The sequence below is a fragment of the Neodiprion lecontei genome, chromosome 1 (assembly GCF_021901455.1).
Source record: "Neodiprion lecontei isolate iyNeoLeco1 chromosome 1, iyNeoLeco1.1, whole genome shotgun sequence".
NCBI lineage: Eukaryota > Metazoa > Arthropoda > Insecta > Hymenoptera > Diprionidae > Neodiprion > Neodiprion lecontei.
This window is the reverse complement of record NC_060260.1, coordinates 5738114-5758443: the sequence shown is the minus strand read 5'-3', so window position 1 is coordinate 5758443 and position 20330 is coordinate 5738114. Positions and strand designations below refer to the sequence as shown.

Genomic DNA, 20330 nt, shown 5'->3' with positions numbered 1-20330 from the left:
GCCGGGAGCTTGTGATGGAAAAGACGATGAGAGGCAATATTGCCGGTATAACTTGACTTGCGTAGGGCTCGCACACTCACCGAACCATGCCTGTTGTTCTCCCTGCACTTCTATGGCGAGACCGAAATCCGCGAGCTTCACTGCAGCCCCTTTTGCTTTACTGGCTAGTAACAAGTTTTCTGGCTGAAAAATTGTAAATATCATGTTACATTTTTCAGGTGGTCTCGAGTCGTCTCATTTTCAACACAAAATATCGGATTTTCAAATTTATATCTAGTCTATTTTACGAAAGCAAATTTGAGGAGCTCGTATTCCTTGGAAATTATTCGTCCCGTTTTTGTTTAAACTTTCTTTTACACCCTCCGTTGTTTGTCTACATATTTTTGAAGAATTTTCTACTTATTTCCGAAAGCATTTTAATCTTGAGTTAAAAAAAAAAGACTTGTCATTTGAGATGGAATTGGAGACAAAACATATGTACAGGAAGTACGGAAAATTGTTTACAATGTTCGTTTAAACTACCTTGAGATCTCTGTGAACAACGCCGTTGTGATGACAGTGATGAACGCTTTCCAAAATCTGTTGAATACAGTGCGACGCGTCAGCTTCACTGTAGAATTCTCGTGCAACTATATCTTCGAAGAGTTCACCGCCGGTTACTCTGCAATTTCATCCGGTGCATGTGCGCACCTCACGTTATGCCACGAAAATTACAGGGTGCAGGGGGAAAAATGTCGGTACCAATTTTCGAAAGTTCAAATACAGTAGAGATTCGGCGAAAAAACGCCTCGAAAATTTTTGCAAGCCGTGAGGAGGAATTTTGAACGAATTTTGTGACGAGTTTGTTTTTTTTTATTGCCTTTCTACTTGTCGGTAGATGAGTTCTTTGTGATTGGATAATTGTCTACTTTTAGTCCCAATTACTATTTCGAAACGACGATATTATCAGCCGACAATGATAAACGAGATCAGAGATCACGTACATTATTTATTGTGAAAAGCTGAATGCACCTTCGAAATTGTAATTATATTGGGTCGTGATTCGGTGGCTGTACTTTGTACTTGACGTAAAGGCCTGAGCGATGAAGTTCGATATTGCAATGAGCGCGAGTTATTACAGAGACATGTCTTACGCTTCAATCACTTCCTTTCGAACCGTTGGTCCGTGATTTTTTTTCTCATTTCATTTCCGTCCCTTTCTTTTCCATTCCTTTATTTTCTTTTTCCACGGTGGGCAATCGCCGGTTGATTGACCAAGGATTGAGAAATCTTTTTTTACAAAATAATAGGTCCGGTGATCAATTGAACGACGTGCGAACGCGAACAAAGAAAACTCATCGCTGGGCAATAATGAAATTATAATGAAAGACGTCGATCGCGATACGCGCAGCGGGACACGAAACGAACGTTCGCCGGGTGTCGAAAGTCGTCCGAGGAGGATCAAATATTGGTTAAACTGCTTACAACGACAGTTGCATTATACGGACGGACAATGAAAACTTTACAAATTTAATTACGCGAGAGGAGGGAGAAAAAATACCGCACTCACACGCGTACGAATAATAAGAGAAATAATAACTCGGCTGAGGACCTACTTTCACTTTGGACAATTTTTCATTCTTTGGTCCTCGGCGGCATTTTATACAGTCATGCCTGAGAAATGTTTAACATTCGTTTCGGGATACAGTTACTGCGCCGGCTCAAACTTATTGTTAATCAAAGACTCTTGGACATCGTATACGACTATCGGTATAAACGATCAAAATACGTGTACTTTACGATTCGATATAATTGGCGACAGTTTCTTTTTCTCCATTTCACTTTATTCGCGAATATTTTTTCTCATACCGAGTTTTCCGATCAATTTATTCGCCGATGTATTCCATGTCCAGGCTATACGTATAGGCGAAAAATTTGCGTCACTTGTTTAAAACGAGGTCTTGCACAAATAATATTTACTCACGTATCCCCTCTCTCGTCGAGTACTTGTTACTTTTTTGTTTTTTTTTTTTTTTTTCGTCAATTCTACCGACGTCGTCAATCAAAAACTCTATACCGTTGAATTCACCGACAATTTTTTTCCGCTCAGAGCAGATCAATCTTCCGCCGGCCGGTTTTTTTTCTCTATCATCCTTGTGGAAAAATTCCGCAGTGTAACCGAACTTGTCAAACGAACTTTTTTCTCGATATGCGCTGTTCGTCGTGTGTTTTTTTTTTTTTTTTTACTCTCCCCGTGATGGATCTTCTCGTACCGGGCATATAGTTACAACACACGGCTTGCATAAAAATATCTAAAATGGCGCTACGCAATAACGACAACGAGAATCGAATAAGTCCAAGAAGCGAATAATCATCTTCATACTTACAAGTCAAAGACCAAGTAGTGAAAGTTTTCTTCTTGTATACTGTCGTGTAATCTTACTGTAACAGAAAAACAAAAAGGTGGAAACAATTAGGCACAAACGGGACTGATCGATATCGATCTCGATCTCTCGGGTGTACATGCGACACGTCGGTAATTAGCATGGATCTACAGGCTAACGGACACGTGCTCGCATCACCGCGGGTATAACAATCGTACAATATCGTATAATACGTACGTACGGCACGCGTGTTACGCCCACCTAATTCCACCTGTGAAACTATTTCTTATTTATACATTGGCGGTTAGTAGAACGTGGCGACCATGAAACGAGTCCGCTACCGATTTAATTTAACAGCGATATTTTCTTATTTCTCCGGGGGTGTTTATGAATGTTCAATAAATATACAATGTGTGATACAGGCAGGAATCGAAATTCTATTCACGGATGGTCACGTTGCTCGAAGTAATGGGATTTCCGCGGAAATATTATCGGGGAAATAAATGTCCCTCGGAAATCCTTTAGGCTCAGAGTGTTCGACCGGAGATAAATAAGACGTAAGCGTGATTCGATTACATCATCACATTTCCCCTAAGACTCGGGTGTTATTGATGCTATACAAACAGGACTTGTAGGTTATTCGGGGAGCGGAATGAGAGGTCTTGCGACGAGAGTACACGACGCTCTTTGGAACGTGTAAAGAGTAGTACATCTAAAAAACGGTGGACTTCTGTGCTCCGAATTACCGACACACTGCCGGTGGGTGTGGAAGCGAAGCCGCCCTGGTACTACCTACGTTCGGCAAAACTTTTCTGAAAGGTCGCGAACTTGTACCTACACCTGTATACCTCTCTATACAGCCGCTCTTTATACGGCACTCTTTCGATTTACGGCCAACAATGGTCCGTTGTACGGCGAAAAATAAAAATGATTTTACCCAAGCATTTTTATAGGAAATAAAGAGAATAAAATGTTTCATCACCCGGCAAATTATTATTTTATCAACAATTGGAACGGACGCAACGGGATTTGCATGCGTTGGTGTGAAAATAATTCATTCGTTATACGGCTCTTCGCTTCACGACCAACTTTTCCGGGACGTATTCACACTTTAAAGCGAGGTATGGGTGTACCTGCGTAGAACCGATACACGTGCTTCGTACCAATGGCCGTCACTCAACCGCTGGATAGGAATAGTTTGACAAAGTTTGAGCGTATGGCGTCAAGTCCGGCCAGCCTGGGTGATCGAGGCATCGTTTACAGTATCAGAGTGTCGAAGTGTCAGAGTGTCCGAGTGTAGGTTCATCGACGGTTTCGACTCCCAATAAGCCTTGCGACAGCAACAGTTTTCGACACATTCCGTACAGTAGCTGAGCTTTTTTATTTCATTTTCAGGTATAACGTACGTACCTACATATGTTATAGACGAGTCGACGGTGATGTGTACGGTAAATGAGGTGCAGAGGGTGAATGGCGCAGATGGTGTGTGATATATTGAATCTTGAAACGGTATTCGGAATGCGAAAAAGAAGAAGACGAAGAGGAAGAAAGAAACACCGCTGCGTGAGTGTAAAAGGATGGGATATCCACCTATGCGAAATTGAATTCTGATCAGACGAACTGACGTACGGGATCCTGCAGATATAGGCGGACGGCGTCTCCTAGATTCTGCTGCGAAATTCTTAAAAGGCGATTCCCTCCCCCGTAGATTTCCCCAAGGAACCGTATTATATCGTCTCTGTCTCGGATGACGCTTAATGTACGTTACTCCTTTTCCGCAGGGCTCGGTAATTCGCGTCGGGGTGAAAATCGGGAGTAACTGCATTTTCCGCAATTACTCGGTCAGCGCCACTCGCTTTCGACGATTCAAGGTTTTTACTCATCGTCAGAATCAGTTATAGCCGAGAAAGACCAGAGATTGGAGATTTCTCTGCACGGTCACTCCGATGCTATTATATATTACGTATAGATACTTCATTGAAAAATCTATCCTCCGTTTGATTTTCTGATCTGCCATTTCGTATTCCGACTTTACTTCTTCAGGGTGAAAAACGTCACCCCGAACTTCATGCGGCAGATCGAGGTAATTCTTTCTTTTTTTTTTTCATTTTCAATCGTTGCGAAGTATGTATGTATTAGGTAATTAGCTCGCGTTGATACACGTGCATTTATGGTAACGAAATCGTTATCGTAGAATCGTTCCATTTTTACCCTCCCCAATCTATGTTATACTATTACATACGCGAAGGGATTCGTTTTAATCCCATATTTTATTTTGAATTTAACGAACCAGAAAAGCAGGCGTCAAAGGATATTCGATATCCTCGTTGCTGCTGCTAGAGACAGATTCCCTATACGGCTTTGTTCCTCTAATTATTGACGAGAATCCCGCACAGGGATATCATCCACGTGACGTCACGGTGCAGCGTAATCACGGTCCAAAGCGATCCTCTGGAAGAACCTTCGGCTTGTATGTAATCGTAAAAAGCGTTAGCGTCGAAAGTATTCAGACATATCGACCTGCCGCGAAAGCTCGAACGGTAGATAAAAGTGATTTTTATCATTACCTTTCACGGTTTGCCTCGATGGAGAAACGATGTATCGCACGATTATATCCGAGCACGCGATAAGTTCATCAACTTTACGGGGGATTCAAGTCTCCGCCCCCCACCTCAGCCCCTTTCTCTTGACAGTTGAAAATTTCCCTCAAAGTTATAACCGGAGGTTTAATTTCTGGACGAGAAACTGCGATATTGCGGGAGCAGATTGCGGACCATTAACAATGCCAGGACATCTCGTTGGCGAGGTTTTGTCTCGCGATCTTTGATGCGGTTGATTCGTGGAAGCGATCGACGCGATTTCCCTGGCAGTAAGATTAAAAAGTGTGTAACAACGACAGGATCGGGGAAGAGAAATGTCGCGGTGCTAATTTCAAAAGAGCTTATACTCTTATACGCTCTTTCGGTTCCGGAAAGCCATCTAAAGCCAAAAGGTCGTGTAGCATTTTTCCTCACTGCCAATCGTTAGACTTATTTTCAAGTTAGATATCGAGAAAAAAATGTACACCCGTTTGGCTTTAAACATTTTTTTATTCATTTTTTCTTTTTTCAATATTTAGCTTGAAAATAAATCAACAAAACGATTGGCAATGGAGAAATTTACAAAAATCATTACGCCCAATTGGAATTAGCACCGCGATATTTCCAATGTCTCTCACGTCTCTCCGATTCGTCGAACCTGTTTCTCACGTTCCATCCAACTTCTCCACCCTTTGCAACGGAGCGTAATTTAAGGCCAGCCGGTTTCGACGCGTGACGACCCGTGTAATTCGGATATATTTCTTGCCTCCGTCATAGCGACGAGGTACCGAATATTTGACAGTGTATATTCGTCGCCGAGCCCCGTTTTCGGGTTAATTTATCGTGAAATTGAGCAGGCTTGACGAGTGTTGTCGCGGGGCGCCGCGGCTCTGCCATTTGCAATCTGATACGTTTTGCAATTTTTTTATTCACCGTACGTCAAAACCATTCAACGTCGACCGCTCGGAGTGTTTCGGACGTTCGACTTGTCGTCCCGCCTGTAACAGGTACACCTACGTCGATTTCATAATTTCCTCCGTCAATTTCACCGAAAGAACGGAGAAGAGAAATGCCGAGTGAAAAACTTCGTCTCACTTGATGCAATTTGTATAGCACCGAGTTAAATCGGAGATGACACGAACCGTGCCGTCGAAAATTTACTTGAAACTTGGATACTTAACTAAAAACTATGTTACCTCGGGCGGGTATAAAAAATTACCGCTCTCCGCAGGATATAAGATCCTGTACGTTGCTTGACGTGCGATGTCCTCGAGGCTCGAATTATTTCACGTTATATCTATTTCATAAACCCGTTGGCACGAGCGAATGTGCTGGATAATATTTTACGATGGTAAATATATACCTACGTGAATAGCTACTGAAAAGAACGACCGATAAAAGCTTGGTCCGCATGTTCGAGTATATATTTAATTCAGGCATTATATACGCGTGTACGAGTTGTAAAATAATTACCCAATGCGTAAGCCGAACGGCTGCAATAACTTGTATATGTACGTAATTTTTACCCCTTCGGTATACGCGTAACGTATTTATTTATGGGCCGAGTAAATTATGCAAATTTAATGCTTCTCGGCTTCGAGTGTATACCGGATATATGTATACGTATATATATACACACAGGTATTTAAGTGCTCACCTATATATATATATCGTATATTCTGCAGAGACGGGAAAAAAGTTCTTGCGAATTATTCGTTACAAGATGATGGGACTAAATCAATATCCATGTAATATACCGTGTACAAGATACACGCGCACACCGTTCTTCTTTTCCATAACATATCAGTTACTTCACCCCAGTTTTATAGCGTTTGCCTTATGCTTTACGCGAAGCTCCATTTGAATGACCCCAAATATTGATCTCTGGTTTCTTTTTGTGAGAACAACGAAATCGCGCACATGGAAACGCTCTTCGCTGATGAAAGTACGAACATTATGTTTTATTGTCGGTTCTGCCCGTATCGGACTTCGTACCACGTGCCTTCTCGAACGGCTTGGCTAATCCAAAAATGGCTAAAGCGTTACAGCCGTTATAATATGATATACGATCGGCAAAACACTCGATCTAAATTACTAATTGCAATATTGTAAAAGGAGAGATTACATCGTCAAACGTAAGATCTCGTTTATCTCTCGCATTGGATCGGATCCGGATTTGCAGTATGTGACGGGGGTCGGACGCATGAGAGAAAAAACGCGACGGAGAAAGAGAGAGAGAGAGAGAGAGAGAACAAGAGAAAATGAACAGCAGGACACGAACCTAATTTGGAAAATGATCGTTTGAACGCGCTTTTGTAACGCTTTATAGAGCGATGATTGAAAGGCCGGACTAGACACCGCGAGTGACTCGAGTTCAGAAGTACACAAGAAATCTCGAGTGACACGTGTCTATCTAAGTCGTCTCGCTCTTATATGCAGGTCATTTGAATATTCAGATTTGAACAGATATGCAGATTCGGAGCGGCAAATTCAGCCGGCTGATCTAATTAAGCTACGTTCGTGGCAGACCTCGGATACAACGTTCTTCAACGTTCCTTGGCACAATCCTTCGACAGGATCTTGCGTAAACACGGCTCGAATCGTCTGTTTGACGGATCAACGCAGAAATGGATTCAAGTCCGCGTCTGGATCGACGGAAGTCTCTCACGACTTCTGTAGGTACCATTTCCGCTACTCGATCCTCGCATTACTGGAGTCTGAAATGGACGATTGAACGGTTCGAGAGCTCTCGATCGCCTAACGATTCCCTCCCAGTTCTCGAAGATCGGTCGCGATCACTCGAGCACGTAGTTGAGCAACGAATCATTTGAAAAGAATCGCTCGCTCATCCCTTCGCGACGAACTCTGTAGATGGGTTGCAAACTGTGAATTAATTCGACTGAAACAGTGATCGATGCCACCTGTGCGCGCGGTAGAGTGACCGGAGAGTGACGCGAGAAGAGAAGAGAAGAGAAGAGAAGAGGCTGGAAATAAATTGACGCGAATCGATTCTATCGGTGAGAAGAAAATCCCGGCGAAAGGGGAAGAACGATGGTAAAATCGTTCCGAAGCACCGTCATTCGTCCAAGTGTCACCTTTCGAGGTGTCTACCTTTTTGACGCGTCGTCGAAACGATCGATTGTCTCATCGGCGAAAGGAACGAATTATTTATGACCTCGTCGGGGGGGACGAAAGCCCCTCACCCCATCCGCACCCTAAGGAGTCCATTAGCCAGTCAATCCCATCGTCATCGGTGTGTTTATGCAATGTGTATGTGCAATTTCACGCCGTCCTCTTAGTCCCGGGGTCGATGATGGATCAAAAATTAAAGCATCCCGCCTTGGACTACCCGAGCAATCAGGCCTCGCCGAGGATTACCGTAAACTCGCGATTTCGTGGATAATCTCGCTCGAATTTCGACCTTTGATTCTCGTCGGTCTGCGGAAAGGGTTGGAATCCCCGCAAAATTTAACACTGGAATGCTCGGCGCTCCGTATTGGTACAGGGCGAATGACAGACGACGAGGAAAATGGATACACAGGACTCTGAGTGATAAAAGTCTCGCTACGTATAAGCGAGAGAGGGAGAGAGAGAGGGGGAGGGAGAGAAGTCGAGCGAGAGAAAGGCCGGGGAGAGGGAGGAGAGAATGTACGGGCGAGTATTGATCTGCATTCCGTTCGCTGGGAACCTTTGTCTAACGTTGCTTTAAGATGCTGCTGCTGCTGGTTGCTTCAAGGGCTTCGGCTAGAAGGCGTTGTTCGGCGAACCGAGCCCTCCTAATTCATGATTTCCCTCGAGATTCGGGTAAGTTTTACACGATGGAAAACGGACGAGACCCGGGATCCATGATTGTTGCTTCACGCGCTAGCGAAAAATATATCCAGCTGTGTGAATAAAATGAATTAATTAATTAACCAACCTCCGTCTCGAGGAAACGAACGAACGAATGGGAATTTTCGGAACGTACTTTATAATTGTGATGTAATTGAAAAAGAAAACTCTCGAAATCAGTAAAGCGAGTTAATTATTCGTCCCTGGAACAGAAACGAAAGCAGGGGTCGTCGAGAAAGAGGTTGAAAATCTTGCGGGAAGTGCGAAAAGTTGTTGGGGTGACTGCCGGGCAGGGAAGTCAAGAATATAGTCGTGACTTATGGCCATCCCTTCTTGTTTTCGTAAACCCCGAAAAATGGGACGGTCGATAACTGTTCTCAGGGTGAATGGAACTCGTTCCCGAGATTGCGAATCTTCCTTTGAATCTCGAGTCGTTTGTTATCAGAAATCGTCCGACCTTTTCCGAGTGCTACGATTTTATTGAACGGGCAAAAAGATGAGGAGAGAAATCCTTCTCACTATCCGTGATGTGTATTGATGAGTGTACCTACAAATACACGAAATGCCCCTTTAAGCAGCCTTCGTGATGAAGTGGACTCCGATCGGTTGTCGTCCGTCTCCGTGTCTCGTTACGGTTAACAACCGGTCACCGACTAAAAACTAACTCGGCCTTAGAACGAGAATGCAAGTCGCCGGGTGCAAGCTGATTTATTCTCCACCGCACAATATCGCCGATGTCAATTTACGCCTTGTGATTTCTAACCAGCGTAGAAACTTGTGCAAACTCTTCGATAACCATGGATCTAAAGCTTCCTAAGCTTGTTTCAACCGGAACTTTTCACCCAGTTAATCGAGCCAGTGATAATTATTGCGAATCGCCGACCGAATAGACGCGTCGTTGAATTCCACTTGCATGCATCGCGACGACCAAAGACTCTCTATCGGTTGGACTTAGAAGTAGATAGTCCTGAGTAATTACTTCTGTCGCATAGTCGAAGTCGATTAGCTATTCCGTTCAACCGCAATGCGACTAACTCAGCACGGTAGTTATTATACCTGCAGCATTACTAAATCTCGCGAATGCGGTCTGACGAAGAATTCGACAGATTTTTCGCGGTCCCTTTTCGCGGTGAGACAACACGAGGCAACAGCGTGAGAGTTCGAATTTTGGATACTCGAATGAATTTCGACAAGCGGTTGGAAGCCGAGGGTTACACGGGCTCTTTAACGAAACAATTTTCAGTTTCAATTTGTTCCGGGACCACCAAAGGGTCAAGCTTCGCTCGGAGAATTCCTACGCCGGGAATATTCATTTCAATCTACGTGCAAGTACCTCGACACCGCGTAACGTATTCAGCCTAGCTTGCAAACAAGACTCTTGAACAGCTAGAACGCAGGGGTGCCTTCTAAGGCTGCCAGCCACGCGGTACCTACGTAATCTCTCTACCATGCCACGCTCTCGCCTCACCGCTTCACTCGATTCTACACATCGCCGCTTTTCCACCCACCTTGCAGGTGTGTACCCCTGATGGTCTTTTCCGCCGTCACCTTTCATGTATTTATTTATATAATAATACGCGTACATCCAACTGCAGATGTACGCGTCGTGTGGTATGAATTGACGTTGTTACACACAGTGGGAAACGTTTTAAACAGCCGCAGTATTCGACGTCGACTGACGGCTCTATCGACTTTTACAATCTCTCTGTGAGCTTGTTTGATCTCACTCGATGAAGGCTTCTTCCGCTCTTCACGGTTTTCGATTAAGATTCGAATGTATACGTCGTGCTATTGTCTTTATGTCTACATCGACATATTCCACCCTCCTGACGTTTTGACGTTCAAACTCGGAACTGTCTTCGCATTCGTCTGCACCGGCTAAAAGTTCTCCGGTGCCGTACGCATGAACATTCCCGTCTGGAAACATATATTTGGAGTATCCATTCTACGATTATATCATTCCACCTCGTTGTTCTTCGGCAGTTCAAGTATCGAATCACAAATATTACGTAAAGCTGGAATACAGTTCCAAGTCAACTATCGCAGCGACTAAATGTCAGTATAACGAATAAGGAGAAGAAACATGTCGAAGCCTTACGAATTTGTCCGGTGCTAGCAACGTCGCGTGAGACGGAAAAAACGCTCTGTGCATAAATGTGTATTGGATTGAAACAAAAAGCCGACAGTCCCTGCAGGAAAACATGCAATTACCCATCTCAACGACAAGTGTTACGACTGGGTTATTACGCCTGCAGTTGAGTGTCATTCGCGATTCGATCGTGAATAAGGGAGACCCTGGCTGTACGCGTACGTTCTGAAGTAGGAGTAGTTATGGTCGTTGTCTATGCGGTAATTTAGAGCAAAGGCGTGTAACGACGTTGTCTGTTATACACAAGCGCGTTTATGTAATACACAGAGAGGCGAAGTTACCTCGTAGGTTAAACCGACCGTGCAAAACCTTCGTCGTGTGTGCCAGGCTACGTTTACCTTCGTACACGGAAACCTGAGGCTTGTATGCATGCGTGTATGTATGGGTATGTATTTGTTGAGGGTATAGGCTGTTCCCACTGCCGTGTCCCCCGACAACTTCTTGTGCGGAACAACCTGCAACCGACCCTCCTGTCTGCCTACGCCGGTATATAACCCGAGATGAATATTTCAATTACAAACTACGGAGTCACGCACCCTGCGAGCACGTGATAGCGGATAAACTTTTTGGGAAAGCAGCCGACGCCTAGAGCTGTTTGTAAAACAGTTCTAGTCGCTGCTATTAACCAAGCAAACGTCGGCAGTCACGTTTAAACGCCTCGAGTTCTTGTCCCGATTAATTATCACTCTTTGATTATTTGTCAATTTCACGCCTGGTAGGTATGGTGGTAAGAATTAGACGAGGGAACTCTTATTAGTCAAATGACTCGAGGGAATTGGATAAGACAAAAATAAAGGAAAAAGAATAACAACACATTGTGGAGAAAATTGTTTAAACAGTTTGTGCTGACGTTTGAATTCCAGGCGATAACGAGTTCTCCGTTCATATACACTCGATTTTCGAGCCTAATTAACTGCCTCCTCTTATGGCGAGGGTATTGGAAAAGAAAGGAGATGAAAAAAGGGACGTTTTTTCTAGCAATTGAATGCGGTGATTAGTTTAACCGTCGTCGGTCCGATATTGCGTGTCTACCCGATCTTCTCTCATTCTCTGGATAGGCACGAATTATATGAAAACTCCTCCAAGTATCCAATCAACTGCGTATAACGACTAAAATCACTTCCATTTAACCTCATTTATTTCGAAGCACCGTAGCCGAAAAATCTTCCTAGTAATTATGGGCCGTGCGCGCGGTTTCCGTTATGCCAAACTAGACGTACAGCTACTGTAATTCGACAAATTGGGGTCGGGATAAGTGCATGCAGGCGTAATAAATCGACCATAAGTAGAAACTTGAAGCGGATAACCGACTCGATATTCGCCTCGCGATTCAGGCCTATAACTACTATAATCCCCCCGCGACTTCGACTTCTTATCTATCCGCCACCACACTGTGGAGTCTTTGCGCGGTGAAGGTTTCATCATTATCAAACTGATGGATTTCAGAAGTGGAGGGAAGGGAAGGGTAAGAAAGGCACAAAAGGGATAAAAAATTTCGCAAAAAAGTATTTCTTATGTGACGAGAATCGCGTGGAAAACCCGGCCTGTAAAAATAACTGTTTATATACCAGTGCTGGTGAAAACGATTGATGATGATCGGTGGCAGTATACCTACACAATATTGACAAAGATGTAGCGTTAAAATTGATTAAACCCGGAACTCTTTGCCCGGCTGATAATCTCGTTCACCTTACACAGCGGCGTCGAGACGCCTTGTCGTCGTCTTCGTTGTTACACAGCCTTGGCATTTTCCTTTTGTATCGAGGATACAGCTCCCATGTAAACGCCTATGTATAATACATGGACCCGATCTTACGTACCAACACATACACCAACTGCACCAACTTGCGGCGCCGTTTACTCATGACTAGGAGAGGCTGGTTCGTATACCCAGTCGAACTTTGGTCCCGTTATGAAATTGACCAACGGAATCGTCTGAATAGAATTCCCCGAGGGAATAGGGAATAGGGTTAGGGATAGCTGGGACAGGGGTGGGGGTGGCGAAGAGGCTCGCCTGGATTTCAGGAAAATCCACTTTCGGCGCGGATGAATTCCGCGGGATCACTTTTCCACCTACATCCTCCTCACACTTCACACCCTTCGCCGTCTTCCACCACCTTCGTCTCTTTTCGCGGATTTTGTTGATTTGCCGCGGAGCTTATATCCGACGAATTTCAAAAGGCGGTGTGGGAAGACCCTTCCAACATTCTCGCTTATCCCATTATCGTTTCTCATTGTGTCGGATTCACCTGCTGTGCGAACCATCTTCGACGAATATTATACCCCAAGTCCCGTAAAAATCACGGGTTACCCGTGCGCTTGAAGCTTCTAAAAAGGGGGCGACAGATTTTCACCTCGCGACAACATGTTCAAGATCAAGGTTCGTACTCGATACGAGTCGACGATCAAACGTAACCGAAACCAGCGCGTGCAGGCGGATAAAAAAAATCAATAATCAAGGTCGAGTTCGTGCATAGCGGTTTTCTTATGTCGGTGGTGTTACAAACATCATTCGTCGCACTTGAGCCGCACTTTCGAGAGAAGTTCGACGATGCAACGTAAACGTAAACGGCAGATTAATGGCCTCGACGTGACATTTCTGGCTTCTTTATTACGCTCCTCAGAGGCATAGCCCTGATGTTTCGGCTTTTGATGGGATAGGATGCGTGTTTGCGTCAAGGAGCGAAAGAATAAGACGGAAGGAGGGGGAAAAACTACGTTATACCACGTTGACTGAAAGTGTCTTGACTTATTTCACGCCTCGAATCATCCGTGAAGATGCGGGCGTGGATCGCGGGCGACGTGGAGCGATTATTACGATCGAAAGAAGTGACATGTCTGATCGTGAGTTGACCTCGATTTAATATGAACAGCTGTTATTAATCCAACGCTTGGAAATGGAAAATAAACTGCGCGAGTCAACTTATTGACGCGGAAAATGCGTCAACTGACGAATTTACACGAATAAAAAGTAAATCATTTAGTGCTTGTATGTATAAAGTAGGAATTGTAAATCGCACATTTCCAACGAAGCGGAGCTAACAACATCCGGTGTTACGCGATGCGAGACTGAAATTCTCGGGGATGTTGCGTCACCGCCTGGGTAAAACTCGACGGGGTGAAACTACCCTGAAAAACACGTGACGATTCTCATGCGGATGAACGGAGGGGACGCGTGTTGGCGGTAGCTGGGAGGAAATGTGGGCTCATATTAATAGCCCAGATTCCTGGAAACTTCGAGCCGTTCAGCTTACACCGAGGAACTCATGGGGAGAAACGGGGTATCCGTATCTTACAGAAATGCCAGGAAACACGCAATACTTTTGCGAAATCCCCATCTCGGGGGGGGGGGGGAGGTAAGACAAGAAGCGAAAAGCAACGCTCCGTTACCGGAGATGCCGACGCATTCCTTGAACTTTCGACGAGCTTGCGCGTAATTCCATCCTAGCTATCCCAGAGGCGTAAAAGTGAAAAGCTCCTGACCCTGCACACGTGCCGAATCGTACCCGCAGCTTCAAAGCTCGATATTTCTCGTTGCGTTACGATAATTCTATGATTCTCTGAAAAATTTAGAGAGAGAGTGCGTCGTCTTCTTTCGAAATTCAGATATGTAACTCTGGGCCATCGGGTATCATGGAAATCACATCAAAGGGAGTCAGTCGTTTCTTACGAAGTTCTCGCATCTTGTTTAGTTACGAAACCCTGATGGGAAGAATTTTTCTCGTTATCGTCTGATATTTGACGTCGGCATTATCTATACTACCCATAAAGAAAAAGTTCCGGGTAAACAGTTCCGACGTAACTTACCATATATCAATTTACCCTGACGTAAGAAATTCCATCTTCTCGTGAAAGACGCCGGAGCAAACAGCAGAGGTCAAAGTGAACTTGAAAAGTTTAGGTATTGCCTTTGGAACACGGTCGTCGGAATAAAAAAAATAAGCAGGACGCGAATATATTTGATCGAAATTTTATTCATCGATGCAATAATGGTTTTCAGTGGCTTGTACTTTAGCCACTCGATTAAACTTATTTCGCCACAGGTGCTAAGTCAAGAAAGCTTGGATAATGACGTTTTTCATGAAACGCAGCGGCATTCAACCATGCAGAGGGTGGCTGTCAAGGGGGTGGATGACACCCGCTGCAACAGATGTTCCCGAGTGCTTTGTTTTTCGGTTAGTCTTCTTGTTTTTCCTTTTCTCTGCCCTTTCTCTTCCACCCTTTTCTATTTTCCTACAAAATCCCGTCACGTGTCCACAGCCGCGGTTCAAAGCACGTATATTATTATTATGCACGTACAATACGTATTTTCACGCGGAGCTTCTTCTCTGCCTCGTGCTTTGTACTCTACGATATGTCTCCCGCCTTTTGTCAGTAGTTCGTATACGAGCCGCCTCATTTCCGTGGTTATTCTGAAGTTTGACGTAAAAAAAACAAAAAAAAAAAATCTCCTTCCAACAATTTATACTCACGATTACGTTTACATCACATTACTTTCACACGTTGCCAAGTGATTATTTGCGAAGATGATGCTTCGTTAGATCCAACCCGCATCAATGATACTTTCGTACGTGACGTTACAATAGAACCCAAAGTGGAAAGTGAAGCGAACAATAAAATTCGTAGACCAAAACAGTGTTCAAAAAAAAAATATTTGCTTTCGTTTACTCCTTATGATACGAAGATAATTACCCTTCTTTTTATATTCGTTGATGATAAACCTTCGTCCGAAGATTTTCCTCGAATGCGATCCTGTTCGAAAGCCTTCCACCAAAGATGAAGCCGGCTTAGTCGAAGCAAACTTTGTCTCTAACTAACCGAAAGTAATATCAAGTTTCGCATTGCCCCCAAATGATCTTTCTCGTCAGCTCTTTCCGTCCCCGTTTCTCCGGTCTTAACCGCAGACCGTGTTAACTCCGACAACCTTGCGCAAGCTCATGATGTTCTATCACATCCTTTTGTAAACCGAGACGATTCCCTTTCTTTGCTAAACACAAGTAAACGTCCCAACTGTACGTAAATATTAGCTACGTATACTATCATGACCTATACTCAAATAATGAACGTCGAAAAATATCGCAAGAACGTGCAAACAACTTGTAAAACTTTCAGCGTTGCTTGTGAAAGAAGAAAAAAGAAAAAAAAAACAGTCGCATCAGGTTGCAATTTCGCTACAAGTGTAACATACGTACGTAGGTGTATGTGTCGAGAGTGTCGATTGCCCGTGAGTTATAACGAGAATCGTGTAAGAAACGTGGCGAATTTGTTCTTCCCTCTCTTCGTCTTTTTTTCCCCATCGGTATCTCTCGTCCTCGTCGGTGAATGGAGGTGAAAATATAGTAGGATGCTCATTGATTCCCTCGGCAAATCCTGGCTAACCGTGACTCTGTCCAATTTGGCGATGTCGGTTGTCAGTCTCGGTATATACACTCGTATATAACGCTAACAAGCCGCGGATAGAAGACGCGTGTTATACCAAGTAACACAACGCTGCACGCTGACAAGATCACAATAAAGTGGCGACCGACGAGTTTCGACATTTTTATTGATCAAGACCAGCCCCCTATCTGATTTACCGCTGATCGACGACGACGCCGCTCTCTGACCGTCGATGTATTCCCGATTCGTAAGCTGCTGTATGTATGCATGTATGCGTATACGTATGTCAGAGTCGACGCGTTCCATCGGTCTCGATCGATCGCCAGTCCTCGTGTCTTTCAGAATCAGGCTTGGCAATAGAATTATCATTTCTCTCTAATCGTTTCCCGTCTCCCCGAACGAAGACCCAAAGACTTGTCCAATGGCTTATAAAATACATGCCCGTAGAACAAGATATACAGAAGTAACGCATTTCCATAATCGCTCGATTCTTGTCGCTACCTTTCACAGCAAACATTTTACTGTACCGTCTATAAGCTGCACGGACCTATAACCGTAAGCAATATCCGTAAAACGCGTTTAATTCCGGCCCGAACAAGAAAGAGAAACAGGTGGACTTAGGATTGTATAGAATTATTAGAATTATTGCACTAGTAGCTGATCGTCAGACTTACCGATATTTGGATGCTGTAGTTTTCTGCATATCCGGGCTTCTCGTTCAAGTTTTTGAAAATCTGAAACATACGAGACGTCTTTTTATATTACTATTATTTCCCTTGTCGAAACGACTCTTCTCGGCAGTCGAAGCGAACAATTTTGACGAACGAGAGAGGGCTGATTATTTTTCACGCTTCACAGGTAAATCGGCTAAAAATTAATTCCGCAGAGCAAATAAGTCGCGTTGTAATTCAACTTGTGCAAATTGACAATCAGGAGGGCTTTGTCGAGGTCTCGTCTTACTCCGAAGGTAGCGGCAAAAAGAAGAAGACGAAGACGAAGAAGAAGAAGGAATCGGGTTTGCAGCGGTATAACTAACGAGGTTCGATGGAAGCGCTTTTTGCCCCCGCAGTCCCGGTACTAAGCGTTCCCGTGTTTCTTCCTCGGAGAATCTTACGCTTCCACTTCAATCTCCACTTCATTTACCATCTCAATTTCCGTTTCATCCCTTTCACCTTTCCCATACACAGGATCCAACATCCGATCTCTGGCTCCTCAGGAATCGATCCGTCGATCGGTTCCACCGGGACGTTAAAGCTCAACGACGCGTTTCCAACCGCCCGTGACCCGGTAATAAAAACTCTAAAGCCTCTCGAAACGCCGCATCGTAATCAAACTTTCACGGCCTGTATTCCGCGGCCAATTTTCTCACGCGTTTATGAAAATTATCATCGGAACGATCTAACGATCTGCTCCTTCGTACCAGGGAGGGATAGGGTGCGAAGGACGTTTGATCCCTGCAAAGCTGTGCGCATTCTTCCGCAACATTAATTGTCAAAGTATGTGTTTTTTCTCTCTCTCTCTCTCTCTCTCTCTCTTCTTCTTTTTCATCCCGTGGACCAACGGGGAGAACCATTTGCCGGGTCAGTGCCCAGCGACAACCTGCAGGATCATCCAAGGCACCGAGAGTGGCGAACCCAGCGTTTCTCCGTCGGTTTTAGCTCCGTGAAATTTATGCCTAACCTAGATTCTCGTCTTCTTTTTTTCTCGTCTCGTTCCATTGTGTACAAATATCTTGTGTCGCAGCTCCTCCCGAGCTGTACAGTGTTCTTTGTAGCAAATTCTCTTCTCTCTCTATCTCTCTATGTCGTATCCGAGGTAGAGCTTATCATTATTATCATTCCGTTTCTCTTCTTTTTACCTCTTCGTCATTTTCATACAGCTATATTGTCTGTATTTCCCGCCGTCTTTTTATACCTATGTACATAATATAACCTGCGTATACAGCAGGTGTACACGACAAATATTATACTTCTCGTGCTCGAGACGCGACAATGGCAATATGTGTGCGTATATTTTCATCGAAACATCGTTCTGCAAAGCTAAAACGCACACTCGAGAGACTTCTGCGTAGACGGCCGACTTCCAGAAACAGAAACGTGATATTTTTTATTTACTTACTCAGCGAAGTAAGGTATTCGGAGAATTCGAGAGACTTTTTCAAGAGAATTTTCCGATCGGCATACCTTATACTTTAGCAAATGTCAGATTTTACGTAATCTCGTTCATCTCATACACGTACGAACGGTACACGATGTTCCATAAAAATGAAAAGAAATTCACTCCCTCGCGTCTTTACTCTCAATCATTCACACGATACGCATAAAGCGATCGAGACTTTCGCTAAAGCGACATATTTATACAGGGTTCCTAAATTCTTGGCATCTCGTCGTTCCTCTCGGTGAGTTATCAAGGTGGTTACTCGAAAATTTCTGCGAGTTATTCCGTGCGGGCGACCTTTACTTTCACAAATTGGTCGTTTTCCAAGATCTCTCTCTCTCTCCCTCTCTCTCTCTCTTCAAAGTTGCGGATCAACAGCGTAATCAGCGGTTCGTTTGAAAGCTTTGCTTACGCCGACTGCTGCACGGATCAATCAACGTGTATTCGATAATGGATTCACCTCCGCTATATCCTCGAAAAAAGAATAAAAATAACGTCCTGCAAGTGTGTAAGGTACAAGGTGAAACCGACCTGTCGATACCGGGTGGCCGTTGGAAGTTCGTAAATGGACTTTATTTCCGTTCTAATTGAACTGCGGATAAACGTGCGGCGTGGTTTACCAATGCAGGCAACGCTCCAGATCGTTATTCGGGCCTTTTGGAGACCGCTCCTTTATGCATGTATGCATGCGCATGCCGTACGGAGTTTGCTGGATACGTATATTCTCCGGCCTGCGTAGTTTGAATACGATAGTGGTGGTCGGGTGGTCGGGTGGTTGGGGCAGCGTCGGGTCGAGAGGGCACTGGGGCAAGGCCGACGCCGACGTCGACGTCGTTTTTTGCCGCCTTCGACCACCCCTGCACCCTGCACCCTGATGCTTTGAAACACTCGCGGAGAATAATTTGTTCGAATATTAATCAATGCGATATTTATTTTCGGTCAGCGCCGATATTTTTTACCCTCATCCCTCTGCGGCCTGAATTTTGCTCCGGTTTCAGTTTATTCCATTATTTTCCCTTTTTAATCCCTTTTTCAATTTGGATAACAGGTCGAATATTCTACGGTATGAAATAAATTTACATCTTTTACAAAATCGCATGATAGATATAACGGGCTTTTCCACGTCAGATAGACGAATCAATAATCATCAACGCCGTCTCTGTTTCAATTAGCAAATTTTTTTTTTTTTTCAACGCTACTACCTAATCCCGTTAAAATATTCTCGTGAATTTTTGTCGGATTTTCATTTTCCAACCGTTAGCGAGTTGTAATCGAAGGCAAACATTTACCGACGAAATGAAAAGTGGTATGAGATTTTTTGTTCTTTAAAAAAAAATATATATATATACTATATAAAATTTAAAAAAAATTCCATCTCCGTCACTGCGGTAACGAGAGTGGTTTACACAATATAGACTGTTACTGTATACAACTAAAAAACATTTTCAACAGGTGAATGTAATACACAAGTTACATTAGAAAACTGATCAATCTGAAAAATTTCTATAGTTATTTTTTTTTTATTCTTTTCTCGTGCAATTTTTTTATTTGCTTTGTTTGGATAGTCATTCGTTTTCGTGCATCACTCCCATTGATGCGATACTGAAAGAATTTTTTTTATTTTTTTTGTATTTTCTGGAAAAATGTTGATGTGAAAAATCCCATTAAATAAATCGATGATAAAATTTATGAAGCTAAACACAGCGTGAGATGAAAAATCGTGAGAGAAATTATTCCGCGGCATGTTTGGTATCGAAAAAACTTTGTACAGCACGTGTGTTATTAGGTTTGTATATTTATAATGTGTACAATATTATATAAAAGAGCTGTTTCGGGGGGCCGATGTCAGACATAAATATACATACATATATA

The 20330-nt window shown here is 43.7% G+C and overlaps 2 protein-coding genes across 25 annotated transcripts in view; one reads left to right on the top strand and one right to left on the bottom strand.

The window, feature by feature from the left end:
- LOC107225076 (calcium/calmodulin-dependent protein kinase type II alpha chain) overlaps window positions 1-20330 on the bottom strand; it is a 97604-nt gene that overhangs the window by 33398 nt on the left and 43876 nt on the right. For all 24 annotated transcript variants that reach the window (XM_046737570.1, XM_046737494.1, XM_046737522.1 and 21 more), the window contains exons 3-6: window positions 16976-17035; window positions 2367-2421; window positions 523-661; window positions 81-183 (exon numbers count right to left, since the gene is read on the bottom strand). In XM_046737570.1, coding sequence (XP_046593526.1) covers window positions 81-183; window positions 523-661; window positions 2367-2421; window positions 16976-17035 — 357 coding nt within the window. The remainder of the gene's footprint in view (window positions 1-80; window positions 184-522; window positions 662-2366; window positions 2422-16975; window positions 17036-20330) is intronic.
- The window catches only part of LOC107225077, a 51299-nt gene that overhangs the window by 14459 nt on the left and 16510 nt on the right, over window positions 1-20330 (top strand). The gene's annotated exons all lie outside the window — the stretch shown is intronic.